The sequence below is a fragment of the Vulpes vulpes genome, chromosome 1, assembly GCF_048418805.1.
Source record: "Vulpes vulpes isolate BD-2025 chromosome 1, VulVul3, whole genome shotgun sequence".
In the NCBI taxonomy this organism is placed as follows: domain Eukaryota; kingdom Metazoa; phylum Chordata; class Mammalia; order Carnivora; family Canidae; genus Vulpes; species Vulpes vulpes.
The window spans coordinates 126,144,667-126,165,176 of record NC_132780.1 but is presented as its reverse complement, the minus strand read 5'-3'; the positions used below and the strand labels follow the sequence as shown (position 1 = coordinate 126,165,176).

The following is a 20,510-nucleotide window of genomic DNA, read 5'->3' as shown; positions in this document are numbered from 1 at the left end:
ATGAAACAGCCTCAGTATGACACTACTGTTAAAACTAAGCTTGATGTTGACTGGTGGTGGTTTGTGTTCAGAATTCAGTTTCTTTGTGGTCTTGTGGAAAAAGCACATCCTGAAAGTGATAAATTTGGCTTGGGATCCCAATTTCCACTAGTTGTGGAATGATAGACTTCTTAGGTGATGAGCCTTAATTGGTAGACTGCCCCACCCTGAATTTCAGTACATGATCTTCTACCAACGAATTGTACAATATGTTTTTTGAGATTTGAGAGAGCATGAGCTGGGGGGAGCTGCAGAGGGGGAAGCCAACTCCCCGATGAGCAGAGAGCCCCATGTGGGACTCCATCCCATGATCCTGGGGTCGCCACTCCTGGGATTACCACCGTTGCCAAAGGCAGACACTCAACCGACCGAGCCACCCAGGACCTCTGAACAGTGCAATCTTGGCGCCATCCTTTCTGTCCTATCCCCACAGTTCCTAATATAGTAATTTATAGTATTCAGTTCGGGTTAAACAACTGTTCCAATTCAGTGCTTCCAGTCACTAATTTTATTGGCTTAATGGGCCTGAGGAAATTTTCCAGTATTCGGTGTTTTATAGTTAACTCGTGGCCTATTTTGAAGGTAGTTTCCTTAATGTCAAAGAGCCACCTGGTCCGTTCCTGGGTTAAATGCAGTTTCAATTCTTGTCTTTTTTTTTTGCAGGGTTGTAGGCTCTACACCCAATGTGTATGATCAAGAGTGCCGTACTGACTGAGCCGGCCGAGCATCCCTAGTTGTTTTAATAGAAGTTAAGGGATGGAGTTGGAAAGGAAGGAAAACGTTGATTTATAACATGACTTTAGTTAAGAAATGGGCCTAAAATTGGTGACTGAGGGTAAAAAGTAGAAGTGAGAATTCCACTCCTCTTTGGTACAGAGGGCTAAACCGTTAGGATTCCCCGCAGTTGAAGCCGCCCGGCACCTAGCGGATGCCTAGCTCAGGTGACGTCCCTCCAACCCCACCCCAGTCGGCTCCAGCCCAACCCACGTGTGCCGCTAGGTGGCCTGCAGGGGCGGGCTTCGCCCGGAGACGCAGCGGACGTGACGCGGCTCCGACCCGGCCAACTGTGGGCCGTGCTGGCCAATCGAGAGCCGGCTCTGCGCGGGGGGCGGGGCCGGGGCGGAGACCGCACGCACTCCATGGTAACGACGCTCGGCCCGAAGATGGCGGCCGGGCGGGAGGGAGTCGCCGGTTCCTCCGGCTCGGGGCCCGGCCCTAGCCAGCGGCGCTGGCGCCGGTCTTCGTGGGCCCGAGGCGTGCTCCTCCTGCTGGGCGGCCTCTGGGCTACCTCCACGTCTGTCCCTGTCTCCTTGCACAGTTCCCCTCCCTGCCGGCACCGCGTCCCCTCGGAGGCCGAGGTAGGGCGCGGAGGGGCGGCGGCGGGGCCGCGAGGGTGGGGGGAGCGGGCGCCGCCGAGGCGGAGGCAGCTGCTGGAACACGGTGGGGGGGAGTGGAGCGCGAAACCGGCCCGGAAGCTGCGCTCCTGGGGGGCTGCCTGGGGCCGCGAGGCCGCGACCCGGCCGCTCCCGGGTGTCGCTGGGGACTCGGGGTCGGCCCGCGGCCCAGATGGGCGGCGGCGGCGGCGGCAGCAGGAAAGTTTCTTAAAGGGCCAGTGCGCTCCCGAGGCGAGCGCGCGCCGAGGAGCCCAGCCCGCTGGCCCCGGGTCGCTCCGTCATTGGCGGTCGTCCGCAGGCGGGGACCAGGCCGCCCTTGAAGTGGGGACGACTTAGAGCGGGCTGCTCCCCCGGGAACGTGGGTCCCGCCCCTGGTCTCCCCCTGCTTGTCCCGGAAGGCGCCCTGCCGGAGGCGGCGGAGGCGGAGCCCGTGGGAAGCCGCGGAGCACGATGCGGCCGGCGGCTGCCCGAGCGGAGGCCGCTGCAGCTGCGGGGAGCGAGCGCCCGTGCTCCTGCGGGGCTTCCTCCGGGCCCCCTGCCCCTCCGCCGGCGCGGCGGCCGGCCCGTGCGGACCCTGGTGCCTGGCGGGTCTGGCTCGCGGGGCGTCGGGATGGCGCGAGGGACTCGCCACGGCACATCCCGGGCCCAGCCCCTCCGTCCGGGCTCGTGGGGTCTGCGGCGCGCCCAGAGTTGGCGGGTCCAGTTCCAGGGTGTTGATGATGACAACTTGTCCAGGGAGCTGATGGCGGTAACTTGCTGCCCAGAGAGTTGATGACGATAACTTGTCCAGGGAGCTGATGGCGATAACTTGCTGCCCAGAGAGTTGATGATGATAACTTGCTGCCCAGGGAGCTGATGGTGATAACTTGCTGCCCAGGGAGGTGATGGTGATAACTTGCTGCCCAGGGAGGTGATGATAACTTGCTGCCCAGGGAACTGATGACAATAACTTGCTGCCCAGGGAGTTGATGATGATAACTTGCTGCCCAGGGAGTTGATGATGATAACTTGCTGCCCAGGGAGCTGATGGCGATAACTTGTCCAGGGAGCTGATGGCGATAACTTGTTCAGGGAGCTGATGGCGATAACTTGCTGCCCAGGGAGGTGATGATGATAACTTGTTGCCCAGGGAGCTGATGGCGATAACTTGCTGCCCAGGGAGCTGATGGCAATAACTTGTCCAGGGAGCTGATGGCGATTACTTGCTGCCCAGGGAGTTGATGACCATAACTTGCTGCCCAGGGAGTTGATGACCATAACTTGCTGCCCAGGGAGCTGATGACGATAACTTGCTGCCCAGGGAGCTGATGACGATAACTTGCTGCCCAGGGAGCTGATGACCATAACTTGCTGCCCAGGGAGCTGATGGCGATAACTTGTCCAGGGAGCTGATGGTGATAACTTGCTGCCCAGGAAGTTGATGGCGATAACTTGCTGCCCAGGGAGTTGATGATGATAACTTGCTGCCCAGGGAGCTGATGGCGATAACTTGTCCAGGGAGCTGATGGCGATAACTTGCTGCCCAGGGAGATGATGATGATACCTTGCTACCCAGGGAGCTCATGACGATAACTTGCTGCCCAGGGAGCTGATGATGATAACTTGCTGCCCAGGGAGCTGATGACGATAACTTGTCCAGGGAGCTGATGACGATAACTTGCTGCCCAGGGAGCTGATGACCATAACTTGCTGCCCAGGGAGTTGATGACCATAACTTGCTGCCCAGGGAGCTGATGACGATAACTTGCTGCCCAGGGAGCTGATGACGATAACTTGTCCAGGGAGCTGATGGCGATAACTTGCTGCCCAGGGAGCTGATGACCATAACTTGCTGCCCAGGGAGTTGATGACCATAACTTGTTGCCCAGGGAGCTGATGACGATAACTTGTCCAGGGAGCTGATGACGATAACTTGCTTGCTGCCCAGGGAGCTGATGACGATGACTTGTCCAGGGAGCTGATGACGATAACTTGCTGCCCAGGGAGTTTTGATGACCATAATTTTTTGCCCAGGAAGTTGATGATGGTAACTTGCTGTCCAGGGAGTTGATGATGATAACTTGCTGCCCAGGGAGTTGATGATGATAACTTGTCCAAAGACCACACTTTGGGGCTTACTGATCGAAAGGTTCGGGAAGAAGTTGATAGGGGAGCTAAAGGCATGGAGAGGATATCGGGGGTTCTCTGAAGACAAAATTCAGGCTTGTTTTCGAGTTACTTGACCACGTCACCAGCTTTACCTGTTCTCCTGCCCTGCAGGTGCTGACCACCTTACACTCCATTTGCCTCCCTCTCTACCTCCTTTCAGTCCTCGCTTAAGTTCCCTAAGTTCAAGACTCTAGCAGAGTGCTCTAAACCCTTCCTAGTGTGTCTTACCTGTACTCTCTTCTGGTGCTTGCTTGACCACGCACTGCTGGGGGTGGGGGGTGGTATTTCTCATGCATTTCTTTGTAGTCTTGCTTTTGTAGTTAAAACTGTAAGGTTCCTTCAGAGGAGGTTTATGTCTTTGATTCCTCCACAGTATGTAGCCCATAATAATCAGTGTTCTTTGAGGAAAGGTGATAGAGTCCCTAGGGCAAGGCAGCCTGTTCTGATTGAATTTATGATTTATCTAATTACTTTACCCAGAAAGACTGACCTAGAAATTTCCAGTTCAGCCCAGAAACCCAAGACCACTCATTTTTGTGTAATTTACAAAAAGTTCTGTACATAACTGTTCATAACCGTATGTGCCAAAATATTAAGTTTGGAGCTTGTAGCTGTATTCCAGCTTTTATCATGACACTGCATTTTGGCTGAGTTTTATTTATTTTTAGTTCCTTGGCAACTTTTAAGTTTATAATACAGTATTGTTGGCTATAGTCATTATGCTATATATTACTCCAGGGCTTATTTATTTACTGGTTGCAAGTTTGTACCTTTAAACAATATATCCCCAATTCTTCCATCCCTGATGAATTTTAAAAAAAAAAAGGGGACGGGCAGCCCGGGTGGCTCAGCAGTTTAGCGCAGCCTTCAGCACAGAGCGTGATTCTGGAGACCCGGGATTGAGTCCCACATTGGGCTCCCTACATGGAGCCTGCTTCTCCTTCTGCCTGTGTCTTTTCCTCTTTCTCTCTGTGTGTCTCGTGAATAAATAAATAAAATCTTAAAAAAAAAATTTCTGCAAAACCCTGTGCTGCTTTCTTTGAATTTAGATTACGGTAAGAGAAATCTATTCCAAGAACTGCAAAATCTCTCCACTAGAGGGAACCTAAATAGCTGCTGCTTCTAGTGGTTGCCGGCATTCAAAACTCCAATCTATATTTGAATATCTCCGTGGATAGGGAGATTATTGCCAGAGACAGCCCCTTTACTTTTTGAAGATCATCAGTATAAAGTTTTTCTTTTATGGAGCTGAAAACTCTTCCTGAAACTTCCACCCACTATTCCTATTTATGCCTCTTGGTTAAACAAATTCAATAGTGACAGTGCTTCAGATATTAAAAGCAATCTGTTAGGTACTTTTTGAGACTTCTCCTCCTTAGTAAATATTCCTAGTACTTCATAGACTATGTAATAGCAAGTCCCTCTAACCATTGCCTTAGCTTTTACCTAAATATAAAGTATAAGCAAGGGCTCCCTGGGTGGCTCAGCGGTTTAGCGCCTCCTTCAGCCCAGGGCCTGATCCTGGAGACCCAGGGCCTGATCCTGGAGGCCCGGGATCGAGTCCCACATCGGGCTCCCTGCACGGAGCCTGCTTTTCCCTCTGCCTGTGTCCCTGCCTCTCTCTCAGTGTGTCTTTCCTGAATAAATAAACCAAATCTTAAAAAAAAAAAAAAAAAAAAAAAAAGTATAAGCAAGAATTCTTCATTGTACTCCTACTAGTGACTACACTTCTGTTAAATGCTATAAGAAATTCACATTTTTTTTTATTGTCACGGGAAGTACAAAACATGTTGGAAAAAAAAATACGGAGGTGGGGAGGGTGAGGAGGCAACTGGCTGGCTCAGTTGGTAGAGTTTGAAACTCTTGGTCTCTCAGTTCCATGTTGGATCTAGAACCTACTCAAAAAATTTTTTTGACACATTTAACTTGTTTTCAACTAAAACCTCTAAGTTTCATTTTTTTAATCATGTTAATTAAAACCAAAAAATGAAATAGTATAATGAACTCCCATGGACCTATAACCGAGCTCTTACTTTATTCTCTCATTCTTATTTACTTCCGCCCATTCTCCATCCTCTCACTTGTTATTGTTACTTTTAAGTTTGTTGTTGGGGCACCTGGGTGTTGTCCCCAAGATCACCAATCCGAGAAACCACCGAGGAGCCGACACCCATGCAATCACACGAGGGTTTATTTACAAGCTCGAGCCTGGGTCCAAGTACACCCGACGCAGCGGAGCAGGGACTTGGACCCCAAGACTAAGAGGCTTAGCAACTTTATAGGGGCCAGTGGCCCATGGGATACGCAGAAAGTTGCACAGTCAGGCTGGTCCGGATTTCCGGTGAGGGTGTGCCCTGGTCTTTGATTAGGGCGGGGCAGTGCCGTAAGTAATAAGCAGGTCAGCACCGGGCGGGTGCAGCCCAAAATAGAGTCAGTCCTGCTCTGCTTGTCCAGGGGTAGGGGATTTTGTTCGATTTCCTGGGTCCCACACTGGGAGACTCAGGTGATTAATACCTCGTCTGACTTTTGATTTCAGCCCAGGTCACAGCCTCAGAGTTGTGAGATCAAGTTCCACCTGGGACTCTGCTGGGAGTGGAGCCTGCTTGGGGTTCTCTCTCTCCCTTTGCCCCTCTCCCCTCTAAAAAATATATATATATATTATTTTAAAAGGTTTTTTGTTTGTTTGTTTGTTTGTTTGAAGTAATCTCCATGACCAACATGGGGATCTAACCCGTAACCCCAGGATCAAGAGTGGTATGCTCTACCAACTGAGCCAGCCAGGTGCCCCTAAAAGTTTTCTGGTAAAACTTACATATATTGAAATGCAATAATTGCAATCATGTACTTCCATGTGAAACTTGCAATCACATGATACAGAACATTTCTATGTGTTCAGAAAGATCCCTACCCCATCCTGCGCCAGTCTCCCATTCATCCAGATACTCCAGGCAACAGTTGTTCTCATTTTTTTTTTTTTTAAGATTTTATTTATTCTTGAGAGACAGAACGAGACTGACATAGGCAGAGGGAGAAGTAGGCTCCCCGCAGGGAGCCAGATGCAGACTCCGTACCCTGTCTCCAGGGATCACAACCTAAGCCAAAGGAAGATGCGCAACCACTGAGCCACCCAGGCATCCCTTGATTGTGTTTTGAAAAGTTATGTCTTTCAAATAATTTCATTTCACTGAAGTTAACAAATTTATGGATATAAAGTTTTTCTTAATATTGTCTTGATCTTTTAAATGTCTGCAAAGGGTTCTGGTACCAATTCCAGTGTATGAGGGGTTTTTCCACACACCACTAAGCAACACAAGCTGAAACTCATTTCTGACACTTATCAACCCAGTGATAGCATCAGATTCCACAGTTTACAAGACTGGCCCCCACTCCACCATTTCAGACACCATTTGTAAATCCAGACTGTCACCTGAGCTTCTGATCAAATGACTTTAGAGTTTCCAGTAACCCCTTCCTTGGGTTGGATTAATTTGATAGAGCAGCTCACAGAACTCAGAGAAAAAATTAACTAGTGGATTACTGGTTTATTATAAAAGAGTATAATTCAGGAACAACTAGATGGAAGAAATGCATAGGGCAAGGTATAGAGAAAAGGTGAGGAGTTTCCCCCCATCAGAGCATTCCGTTCTCCAGGAGTCTCTTTCGCGTGATGTGAAAATTAATAAAAGGAAACTTCATTTAGCATGGAGCAGGGAGGTCAGCAAGAGGGAGCTCTCATGTCCTAGCACTCGTCGGCAATTGCAGACCTACCAGGTAGTGATGGGCCTTGCATGTGGATACTACTTTACTGTCCCAGCTGGAAGAAGGTTTTTCCTCCTTGCCTTGCAATAGTCCAGCCAATGAGAGATTGTTACAACTAAGCCAATGGAAAGCCATTATATTTCAAACTTCCAGTTTATTCCAGTGGACATTTTGCTTATAACGCCCTCCAAGTGTCCTTTTCCACTCTATAAAAGACTAGTATTCCTCTTTTGTTCTTCAGACTTGCCTATGGTTTTCTTGTAGCATGCTTGTCCTGGATTGCAATTCTCTGCTATTGTCAAATAAACCCATTTTTGCTGGAAAAATAACAGTTTTATTTCTGAGTGTAACAATGTTCACCAACAGGAAACTCATCAAACCCCATCCTTTTGGGTTTTATAGAGTCATCATTACCTAGACATGATTGATTAAATCATCAGCCATTAGGGATTGAACTCAATCTATGACCCCTCTCTCCTCAGAGATGGAATGAGTGGAGACTGAAAGTTCCAACTCTCTGATCACATGGTTAGCTCCACTGGCAGCTAGTCCCATACTCAGATGCTTTCCAAAAGTCACCTCATTCACATAACAAAAAACACCTTTATTGTGGTGCCTGGGTGGCTCAGTCAGTTAAGCATCTGCCTTTGGCTCAGGTTGTGACCTCAGGGTCCTGGGATCAAGACCCATAGCAAGCTCTCTGCTCAGTGGAGAGTCTGCTTCTCCCTTTGCCCCTTTCCACCTTGTACTCATGCACATGCTCTCTCTCTCTCTCTCTCTCTCAACTTTAAAAAGAAAATCTTTTTTTTTTTTTTTTTTTTTTAAGATTTTATTTATTCATGAGAGACACACAGAGAGAGGCAGAGACACAGGCAGAGGGAGAAGCAGGCTCATGCAGGGAGCCTGAAGTGGGACTCGATCTGGGACTCCAGGATCACGCCCTGGGCCAAAGAAGGCAGGTGCTAAACCACTGAACCACCCAGGGATCCCTCTTTTTTTTTTTTTTTTTTTTTTTAAGACATCTTTATTACTCTTATCACTTAGGAAATTCGAAGAGTTTAAGAGCTCTGTGCCAGAAATGGGACAAAAACCAAAAACATTTCCTATTGTAAGTCACACTATCACAGTCTATAAAGTCTGTAATGTCTTATGTTTCATTCTTGATATTGGCAGTTGGTGTTATCTCTTTCTCTTGGTCAGTCTGCTTAGAGGTTTATCAGTTATATTAGTATTCTCAAGGAATTAGCTCTTAGTTTTATTGATTTCTCTGTTATCTTTTAGTTTTCCAGTTAATTGATTTGTTGAATTGACCCATTTAGCAATATGTATTGTGTCTCTCTCTTTTTTTAAAATTTTTATTTATTAAAAAAAAAATAAAAAAAATAAATTTTTATTTATTTATGATAGTCACAGAGAGAGAGAGAGAGAGGCAGAGGGAGAAGCAGGCTCCATGTACTGGGAGCCCAACGTGGGATTCGATCTCGGGTCTCCCGGATCGCGCCCTGGGCCAAAGGCAGGCGCCAAACTGCTGCGCCACCCAGGGATCCCCTATTGTGTCTCTCTTTATCCCTGATAATATTCCTTGCTTTGAAGTATACTTTGTCTAATAATATTCTGGCTTTCTTTTTATCAATGTTTACATGATGTGTATTTTTCCATTCTTATGCTTTCAACCCCTTTAGGTCTTTATAGTTAAAATAGGTTTCTTAAAAATAGCAAATAGTTGGATCTTGCTCTGCTACTTACTCTAACAATCTCTGCTTTTTAATGGGAATGTTCAGTCTATTTACATTTTTTTAAAAAGATTTTTTTATTTATGAGAGACAGAAAGAGAGAGACAGAGACATAGGCAGAGGGAGAAGCAGGCTCCTCATAGGGAGCCTGATGGAGGACTTGATCCCCAGACCTGGGATCACACCCTGAGCCAAAGGCAGACATCCAACCCCTGAGCCACCCAGGTGTCCCAAGTCTATTTACATTTAATGGGATTATTCACATAGTTGAATTTGGGTCTGCAATTTAGCTACTTATTTTCTCTGTTTCACCTTTTCGTTTTCTCTGTTCTCCTTTAATATTCTAATTTGATTCTTCTGTTGACTTTTTAGTTATATCTCTACTTTTTAAATTGAAGCTTAATTAAACTACAATAAGATGCGATATATTTGTACACATGATTAGATTATGAGTCTTGTATTTATAGCATCTACTTAAAGTTAATATTCATGTTAAATCTAGGAACTTTAAAATACTATAGTTTTATTTGCACCATGGTCATTTTGCTTTTTTTTTTCTTCTTAAGATTTTTATTTTTAAGTAATCTCTCTACCCAACATGAGGCTTGAACTCAACAACTGTGCGATCAGCTGCCTGCTCCACTGACTGAACCAGCCAGGTTCTCCCTTTTAATTTAAGTGTAGTTGACACACAGTGTTACATTAGTTTTGGGTGTGCAACACAGTGATTTAACAAGTTTATACCTGATGCTAAACTCACCACAAGTGTAGCTACCGTCTGTCACATACAACACATTAGAATATCACTGACTCTAACAGTTTCCTGTGCTGTACCTTTTATTCCTGTGATTTATAGATTCTATGACTGGAAGCCTATATCTCCCATTCCCCTTCACCCCTTTTGCCCATCTCTTCACCCCCTTTCTGTCTGGCCCATCAGTTTGATTCTGCCTTTTTTTTTTTTTAAGGTTTTATTTTTTTATTTGAAAGAGCACAGAGGGAGGTGAGAAGGAGAAGCAGACTCCCTGCCAAGCATAGAGTCCAGTGAGGGGCTTGATTCCAAGACCCCAAGATCATGACCTGAAATGAAGGCAGATGCTTAACTGAGTGAGCCACCCAGGAGCCCCTGTCTGATTCTGCTTTTTGTTTATTTGCTTAATCATTTTTCTTTTGGTTAGATTTCACCATTTTGCTATTGTTATATATTTCCTCTACATATATTATAACTCTCAAATTATAATTTTCCAATTTTAAATTTAAAAAGTTAATGTCTCTAAACAAAAAAGAAAATAAGGATGTGTATTATTATGTTGAGGGTCTCCAAGACCACCTCGGGTTTCGTGATTTGCTAGAAGACTCACAGGACTTCACACATAGTTGTACTCAAGCTAAGATTTATTACAGTGAAAGGATACAAAGCATAATCAGCAAAGAGAAAAAGCTCATAGAGCAAAGACTGGAGGAAAGCAGGCGCAAGCTCACAAGAGTCCTCTCCTAGTTGAGTCACGTAGGATATGCTTAATTCCTTCAGCTGTAACTTTGAACTGCAAGCACAAAAAGTTGTCTGACAAGGAAGCTCATCTGAGCCTATATGTCCAGGATTTTTGTGTGATATTGGTCACGTAGTCATAATTTCAGTCACTAAAATTTCACTCTGAAGAGTAAACAAGTGTTCAGCATAAAATATATTGTTTCTATTAATACTTTAGGCACAATGAACCTATCTTATCACTTTGGGAAATTTTATATCAATGTAGGGAACTGATTACCATTCAGGTTCCAAGATCTGCAAAAGACTGAATGTTTATGTCCCCTCCAAAATTTATATGTTAAAATCCTAACTCCCATTATGATGGTTAGGAAGTGGGATAATCAGGTCATGACAGCAGAGCCATAATGAGTAAAATTAATAATACCCTTATGAAAGAGACCCCAGAAAGCTCCTTTGCCTCTTGTGCCAAAGGACACAGTAAGATTATGGCCTTAGAAAACAAGTGGGGGGGGATCCCTGGGTGGCACAGCGGTTTGGTGCCTGCCTTTGGCCCAGGGCGCGATCCTGGAGACCCGGGATCGAATCCCACATCAGGCTCCCGGTGCATGGGGCCTGCTTCTCCCTCTGCCTGTGTCTCTGCCTCTCTCTCTCTCTCTCTGTGACTATCATAAAAAAAAAAAAAAAAAGAAAAGAAAACAAGTAGGGGGGGGATCCCTCGGTGGCGCAGTGGTTTAGCGCCTGCCTTTGGCCCAGGGCGTGATCCTGGGGACCCGGGATCGAGTCCCACGTCGGGCTCCCGGTGCATTGAGCCTGCTTCTCCCTCTGCCTGTGTCTCTGCCTCTCTCTCTCTCTCTGTGACTATCATAAATAAATTTTAAAAATTAAAAAAAGAAAAGAAAACAAGTAGGGGGCCATCACCAGACGCCCAGTCTTCAAACATGTTGATCTTGGACCTACTAGTCTTCAAAGTTGTGAGAAATAAATTTCCGGGTTTATAAGCCACCCAGTTTATGATATTCTATTATAGCAGCCTGAACTAAGATCCAAGATACCATTTAGTGTCATTTGCATGACCATGAAGAACTTCCTTTAGATTTCTTATAGTGCGGGAAATAAATGTGCTGGTGATGAATTCTCTTAATTTTTGTTTTTCTGAAATATATTTATGTCCTCTTCATTTTTGAAGGGTAATTTCATTGTATATGGACTTCCTTTGGCACTTTAACTATTTGTTCCATTGTCTTCTGATCTCCGTTTTTTTTTTTTTTTTTTTAATTAAAGACTACTTTTTAGAGCAGTTTTAGTTTTACTGCAGAACTGAGAAGAAGGTATAGAGATTTCCCAAACACTGTGTTCCCCCTCATGTGCATAGATTCCCCCATTACCAACATCCCCAACCAGAGTGGTATTTTTGTTACAATTGATGAACCTCTATTGGCACATTGTAATCACCCAGAATTCATAGTTCACATTATGATCATTCTTGATGGGATACATTTCTTGATGGGGGACAAATACAATTGGTATGTAGGTTTTCTGTATACAGATGTCTTTGTACATAATTTTTAACTCATTTGAGTAAATACCAAAGAGCACAGTTGCTCAGTTGTATTGATGAGGATATTTTCTTTTGTAAGAAACTGCCAAACTGTCTTCCAGAGTGGCTGTGCTGTTTTGCATTTCCACCAACAATGAATGAGAGTTCCTGTTGCTCCACATCTTTGGCAGCATTTAGTATTGTCCATGTTCCAGATTTTGGTCATTCTAATAAATGGGCCGTAGAATTTCATTGTTTTAATTTGCATTTCCCTGATGACATAATATGGAGCATCTTTTCATATGCTTGTTTGTTTAGATCTTTTGCCCAGTTTTTAATTGAACTGTTCATTTTCTTATTGAGTTTTAAGACTTCTTTGTATATTTTGTGTAATAGTCCTTTATCAAGATGTGTCTTTTGCAAATATTTTTCTTCCAGTCTGTGGATTATCTTCTTATTCTCTTCATGTTATCCTTCATAGAGCATAAGTTTTTAATTTTAATAAACTCAGATTTATCAATTATTTTTTTCTTGGATCAGTTTTTTTTTAGTGTTGTATCTTTTTTTTTTTTTTTTTTTTTTTTTTTTAAGATCCATCTATTTGAGAGAGAGAGAGAGCAAGCAAGCATGTGCATGAGTCAGGGGTAGAGGGAGGGAATTTTCAAGCAGACTCCCCACTAAGGTAGAACCTGATGCTGGGCTTGTTGCTGGGCTTGTTGCTGGGCTCGATCTCATCATAACCTGAGCTGAAACCAGGAGTGAGACATTTAACTGACTGAGCCACCCAGGCGCCCCATTTAGTGTTGTATCTAAAAAGTCATTGCCGTACCCAACATTGTCTAGGTTTTCTCCTATGATATTGTCTAAGAGTTTTATGTTTTACTTTTTACATTTAGGTGTGTACTCCATCTTGAGTTAATTTTTATGAAGGTATGGCATAAGGTCTGTCTCTGGGTTCTTTTTTTATTTTTAATGTGGATGTCCAGTTGTTCCAGTAGCTTTTGTTGAAAAGACTTCTTTGCTCCATTGTATTACCTTTACTTCTTTGTAAAAGATCAGTTGACTGTATTTATATGGGCCTATTTTGGGGCTCTCTTTTCTGTTCCATTGATCTATTGCTCTATTTTTTTCCTTTTTGAAAAGTTTTAATTGAAGTATAGTTGATGTATAATATTAGTTTTAGGTGTACAACATAGTGAGTTAACAATTATATACATTATAAAATGCTCACCAGGATAAATGTAGTTACCATCTGTCGTTATACAATGTTATTACAATGTTGTTGACTAGATTTCCTATGCTGTACTTTTTATCCCTGTGACTTGTTTATATAACTAGAAGTCTATAGCTCTTTATCTCCTTCATCTATTTTGCCTATCTCCCCACCTCCCTCTCCTCTGGCAACCACCAGTTTGTTTTCTGTATTTTTTAGTCTGCTTTTTGGTTTTTGTTCATTTTTTATTTTGTTTTTTTAAGTTTGTTTGTTTGTTTGTTTATGAGAGAGAGAGAGGCAGAGACAGAGAAAGAAGCAGGCTCCTGTGGAGCAAGGAAGCCAATGAAAGAGACTCAATCCCAGGACCCTGAGATCATGACCTGAGCTGAAGGCAGATGCTCAACCGACTGGGCCACCCAGGCGCCCCTGTTTTGTTTTTTTAGATTCTACATATAAGTAAAATCATGTTGTCTTTCTCTGACTTACTTCACTAGCATAATACCTTCTAAGTCTATGTTGTCATAAATGGCGAGATTTCCTGCTTTCATTTATGGCTGAGTAATATTACATTGTGTAATACGATATCTTCTTTATCCATTCATCTGTCAATGGGCACTTAGACTGCTTCCATATCTTGGCTACTTACTTACTTACTTACTTACTTACTTACTTATTTATTTATTTATTTATTTATTTATTTATTGTGTTTTTAAGATTTTATTTATTCATCAGAGACACACACAGAGAGTGGGGGAGAGAGAGAGAGAGAGACACAGGCAGAGGGAGAAGCAGGCTCCATGCACCGGGAGCCCGACGTGGGACCTGATCTCGGGTCTCCAGGATCCTGCCCTGGGCCGAAGGCAGACGCTAAACCACTGAGCCACCCGGGCTGCCCTCTTGGCTATTTTAAATAATGCTGCAATAAATTTTTTGATTCCTCTTTTGTTAGTACCACATGTTTTGATCACTGTAAATCTTGAAGTCAGGTCTTATCAGTCTTCCAGCTTTGTTCTCCTTTGACATTGTGTTGGCTGTTCTGGGTCTTTTGCCTTTCCATATGTCTTCAGAATCAGTTTGTTTGGTATCTTCAATATAACTTGCTGGAATTCTGATTGGGATTGCTTTGAATCTATAGATCAGATTGGGAAGAACCAACATCCTGATAATATTGGGTCTTCATATCCATGAATGTGAAATGTCTCTTCATTTATTTAGTTCTTTCATTATTTTCTGGGTGTTACACTTAAAATTTAGTTCAGTAATTTTAGGTTAGAATCTGAATTGGCTAATCTATACAACACCTTTAAAAATTTTTTTCATATCTATTTTTTTCAGGTCATAAATAAGGTTCATCTTAAGACAAATCATGTTGTAAAAAGAGATGTTGATGAACATTTAAGAATCAAGACTGTGTATGATAAAAGTATTGACGAGTAAGTACAACATTATTTTGTGTTTTTAAAATTAAGAATCCAGGCTGCCTGAATGGCTTAGTCAGTTAGGCCTCTGCCTTCTACTTAGGTCATAATCCCACAGTCCTGGGATCAAGCCCCATGTCAGGCTTCCTGCTCAGTGGGGAGCCTGCTTCTCCCTCCTCACCCCCCATTTGTGCTCTCTCTTTCTCAAATAAATAAAATTAAGAATCCAAGTATTAAAGATATTTTCTTCTGTTACCTGAAGATCCATAGATGAAGCTACATGTTAATGCATCTTCAAGATGGAATTAAGCTAAACATACTTCTTAGTCTGGAAAGATAAAGACTATAGGATATGATTAGAATCTGTACATCATAGGGGAACCAGGGTGACTCAGTCAGTTAAGCGTCTGCCTTCGTCTTCATCTGCCAGAGTCCTGGGAATGAGCCCTGCATCAGGTTCCCTGCTCAGCAGGAAGTCTGCTTCTTCCTCACCCTATGTTCCTCACCTTGCTCCCTCTCTCTCTCTCCCTCTTTCTCTCTCTTTCTCTCTCTCTCTCTCACTCTCTCAAATAAAATCTTTTTAAAAAGTCTATACATCATTAACAATTTAAACAGAACAAGTATGGATCTACTTGGATGTGGTCATTACATACCTGGAAGGCACATCCTCAATAAGTATGTGGAGGAAAAATAAAAGGAAGTACTATTATATACAATAAGAATACTTATAAAATCATTAGCCAGAAGAATGATAGTCTAATCTTTCATTTAGTGTAAGAGAGGGCCAGAAAATAGATAAATTATGTGTCTGTGGTTATATATGAAGAGCTATTAGGAGTAATTTTTGTGTTTCCCTCTCCTTAATTTCCCAAATGAATGAGATAACATGGTCATGCCTAGCATTGTGCTTTGGTACAGGGTAAACTCAAATGCTCATTGAGGTAAATTGAGATTTTAGGGGATTGATACTAGATCCTTCCACAAAGCATTCCTTGGGGCTCCTGCCAGATATATTCTGAAAAAATGAGACAGTGCTGCTCGTCATGGCAATTCTTATGTTTTATGTCTTCATTTTCAGATTGCTTCCTGAGAAAAGATACCTTGTAAAGGTATGTAATAAATACTCATGGCTTGAATTTGCTGCTTTTAAAATGGGTGCACTTTATGTAAATTGTACTTCAATAAAGAAAATATATGCATGACTGTGAATGAATGAATGAATGAATAAAAGATGTTGATAGTGAACGTATTTATTATTTTTCTTCAAAGGCATCTCTGATGCATTCACCAAAACTTTGTCCTTATTTGATGCTAAATGAATCTTCTCATTTTACAATTTATTTATTTATTTATTTATTTATTTATTTATTTATTTATTTATGATAGACAGAGAGAGAGAGAGAGGCAGAGACACAGGCAGAGGGAGAAGCAGGCTCCATGCCAGGAGCCTGACGTGGGACTCGATCCCGGGACTCCAGGATCGCACCCTGGGCCAAAGGCAGGCGCCAAACCGCTGAGCCACCCAGGGATCCCCTCATTTTACAATTTAATAGTAAATCAGTCTACTTGTTTTCTTATTCTCTTTGTTTTGTGGGAGCAGAACATGCTGAAGACGGTGAAAAAGACAATTTTTGAAATACATTGAAAACACCATTGTCTTGTGGAAATAGTCATTCTCCTGGAAATGGATTTATCTGATTATATGATATGCCAAAGTTGTTTATAGAGGTCCTAACTTCAACAATTTCTTAGCTTTACAGAGTCACACATATTGACATTGAACCTATTCATTATGGGTCACAGAAATTGGTGAGATTAAAGTGGATCTTCTAAACATAAGATTTTCTTAACATAAATTACCTTAATGTTCGAATCATCTAATGCAGTCCCAAATTTGAAATAATTTAGATTAATAGTTGAGATTTATATATGCTAATATTCTATTTAAGTGGAGATAGGGAAGGAATTTTTCACTTAATTCTCTTTTCCCAAACTCAACTAAGAAAATAAGAAAATTCCTTTGCTCCTAGGCTCATTCTTTTGTCACACAACCTTTGACTAGCACCTGTATTCCAGAATTGTAAGGTTTTTTCATTTTTTCCCTTCAGTCATTAATATCCTGTGCTTACTTGTTTTAAATATATTTGTCCTTTAATTATAATTCTGACTTTTTTTTTTTCAATTTTTGTTTAGAACAAACTTTTTCCACAAGCTATTTCTTATTTAGAGAAGACTTTTCAGGTTCGTAGACCTGCGGGCACTATCTTACTTAGCAGGTATGTTACATTCAATACAGGTCGTTTTCTTCAGGTGTTCAGTACTCTGACCTCCCCATTCTGTCAGTGTGGCATATTATGAAACTCATACTAGGATATTTTATCATGTTTGTCCTTAGAGACTAAACTGCAAGATATTTAAAAGGAATAAGAAAGCACTTGTTATGTAATCATTCTTTCCCTGATTTTCCATTATGATGTGACCTGCTAGATCTTTTCCTAGCGTGTACTTGTTGCCTCTTCCCCACATCCCCTTCCTCCCTTCATGTGTCTACAGCAGAGACTTGTGAAGTATTTGAGTGTCTGAAAACCTAGCTTAGGAGAATTTCCATGAAACCAAAATTCTTTCTTAGTCTACTTTTCTAACAAAAATAGTAATCATTATTAATGAACTAATATAGTAGCTGCTAGTCTTTTAAAATGTTGTTAACTGCTGTGAACTATTTTTCTTTCTTTTTCTTTTTTTTTTTTTTTGTAATTAAATTTTGATATACAAATGAACTGAAGACAACGTGCAACAAACCGATATTTACAGAAGGAAAATGACCCCCATAGATACTGTACCGGGGAATTTGCAGAGCACACAAAATGCGGCCCCGTTATAGTGCCTGAGGAGCACCTTCAGGTAATTCACCTTGCTCTTAGCAATGTTTTTACTCTTTAGGATAAACTAAGAGAGGGAGATTTTGAATCTGTGAGTGTCACCAAGAAGTTTTTATTTTTTTTTATTTTTTATTTTTTTATTTATTTATGATACTCACAGAGAGAGAGAGAGAGAGAGAGAGAGACAGGCAGAGGGAGAAGCAGGCTCCATTCCCCGGGAGCCTGACGTGGGATTCGATCCCGGGTCTCCAGGATCGCGCCCTGGGCCAAAGGCAGGCGCTAAACCTCTGCGCCACCCAGGGATCCCCCAAGAAGTTTTTATAGACTTAAATTCAAAAGCTTCATTCTTCTATCAAAAGTAATCTTAAAAAAAAAGTAATCTTAGCTGATTTTATTCTTTCGTTGGTTTTCAAAAGAATTTATTGATACCTTCTCTTTTTTTTTCTTTTCTTTTTAACAATTGGAGAAATTTTTAAAAATATTTTATTTATTTATTCATGAAAGACACAGATAGAGAGGCAGAGACACAGGCGGAGCGAGAAGCAGGCTCCATGGGGGAGCCCATTGTGGGACTCGATCCTAGGTCTCCAGGATCACACCCTGGGCTGAAGGTGGCGCTAAACCCTGGCTGCCCTCTTTTTTTTTCTTTTTTCACTTTATCTCTAAGGGGGTTGCTGAATCATTTTAGCTAAGAACTTCATCTTTGTCTTCCAAAACAACCTTTAGTAGATATATGCTCAGTATTTTTATTTTTTATTTTATTTGACAGAAAGAGAAAGAGAGCAAGTTCAAGCAGGGCGAGAGGCTAAGGGAGAGGAAGAAGCAGGCTCCCTGTTCATCAGGGAGCCTGATGTGGGACTCAATCCCAGGGCCCTAGGATCATGACCTGACCTGAAGGCAGCTGCTTAACCAACTGAGCTACCCAGGTGCCCTATACTCAGTATTTTTTAAGGGCAATTTGACATTATTTCCTAAAGTAAAAAATATGTATGGTATGCTTCAACCCAATTTGGAAATGTGTTCCATAGGGCAGCCCTGGTGGCGCAGCAGTTTAGCGCCACCTGCAGCCTGGGGTGTGATCCTGGAGACCCAGGATCAAGTCCCACATTGGGCTCCCTGCATGGAGCCTGCTTCTCCCTCTGCCTGTGCCTCTGCCTCTCTGCCTGCCTCTCTCTCTCTCCGCCTCTGAATTAATTAAAAAAAAAAAAAAAAAAAAAGGAAATGTGTTTCATGAAAGTATTTGGAACTGTGCAATCTATGTTCAAGGATATTCTTTGCAAAACTATAGATAGGCCTATATTAGTATTAAATTATGGTATAATCCTATAATGGAATACTATGTAGCTGTTAAAGAATGAACATCTCAAAAAAAAAAAAAAAGAATGAAGATCTCTATATACTGACTTAGAAAGATATTTAAGCTCTTAAAAAAAATTGGAAAACGGTATGTGTAGTTAGCCTATTTTATTTAAGAATTAGAATTAATTTTTATTTTTTATTTTTAAAGATTTTATTTTATTTATTCATAGAGACAGAGAGAGAGAGGCAGAGACACAGGCAGAGGGAGAAGCAGGCTCCATGCAGGGAGCCTGATGTGGGACTCGATTCCGGGTCTCCAGGATCACGCCCTGGGCTGCAGGCGGCGCTAAACCGCTGTGCCACCGGGGCTGCCCGGAATTAATTTTTAAAAAAAGAATTACAATTAATAATTCAACTTAATAAAACTGAAATTAAAACAAAAAAATTAAAAAGTGTATGTACATACACAATAAAAAATAATCTGAAGGTATACACATACTAAAGAATCTGGAGTTATACCAAAATATTAATGGCTTTCTTTAAGAGTTGGAGTATGGGGGGCTTTTTTTGTTGCTAAGTTATGTATTTTTATAATGTTCTGATATATTACTTACCAGGAGAAAGATAAAAATTTTAAATATGTGTAACAGGAAACCAATTTATTATACATATATATTTGAAAATGTTATTGCCTTAGCTGTTTTTCTTTACTGAACTCTGTTCTGGTTACTTCTAGAAAATGAATATATTACTGAACATTTACTTTGTAACCAAAATTAAGAATATGTTTAGATAAAGTTTACTTTGTAATTTTTTAAATTAAATTATATGAAGTTCAGTGTGGCTTTTAGACACCTATATATATATATGTTATTGGCACTAATACCACAAACTCAGCTTTCATTTCTTTTCTCAGATTTTTTGAGAATGTATAAAAGGCTTTAGGGACACATTTAAAAATTAAAACAATTTGTTAGTTACACATCCAGCTTTTTTCCCAAGAAATTTAGAGGAATTTTTAGATATATTTCTTGGGGCACATGATGATCAGTCAAAAGAGCATGTTGACTTCATCTCTTGGATGTGAGTTTGAACCCCACGTTAGGTGTAGACAGTACTTAAAAATAAAATCATTTAAAAAAAAAAAAAGACATTTCTTGGGACACCTGGGTGGCTCAGTGGTTGAGCATCTGCCTTTGGCTCAGGTCGTGATCCCGGGGTCCCCACATCAAGTCCCACATTGGCCTCCCCAGAAGGAGCCTGCTTCTTCCTCTACCTGTGTCTCTGACTCTCTCTCTGTGTCTCTCAAGAATAAATAAAATCTTTAAAAAAAAAGAAAAAAAAGATATTGCTTTTTTTCTAAGATATTTTTTGTTTTTAATTCACTTGGCTTTTCCAAATTCTGCTTCTTACATCTTGATGGATTGAGGGGGGTCTCTTGATTTTTTTTTTTTTAAAGAGAGATCATGAAAAAGAATGTTTGAAAATTAAAACTTTTTGTTACACCAACTATTAATAGGTTACAAATTACCAACTATTAATTTTTAAATTTTTTTATTTAAAAGTAATTGAACTGAAAAATTATAAATACATGTGTTA

The 20,510-nt window shown here is 41.8% G+C and overlaps 1 protein-coding gene across 2 annotated transcripts in view; it reads left to right on the top strand.

Moving 5' to 3' along the window:
* The first annotated feature begins 1,127 nt into the window (after nucleotides 1-1,127).
* The window catches only part of LMLN (leishmanolysin like peptidase), an 87,771-nt gene continuing 68,388 nt past the window's right edge, over nucleotides 1,128-20,510 (top strand). For both annotated transcript variants that reach the window (XM_025990223.2, XM_072728208.1), the window contains exons 1-5: nucleotides 1,128-1,397; nucleotides 14,651-14,748; nucleotides 15,812-15,842; nucleotides 16,927-17,009; nucleotides 17,517-17,634. In XM_025990223.2, the coding sequence (XP_025846008.1) occupies nucleotides 1,179-1,397; nucleotides 14,651-14,748; nucleotides 15,812-15,842; nucleotides 16,927-17,009; nucleotides 17,517-17,634 (549 nt within the window). In that variant the 5' untranslated portion in view covers nucleotides 1,128-1,178. The remainder of the gene's footprint in view (nucleotides 1,398-14,650; nucleotides 14,749-15,811; nucleotides 15,843-16,926; nucleotides 17,010-17,516; nucleotides 17,635-20,510) is intronic.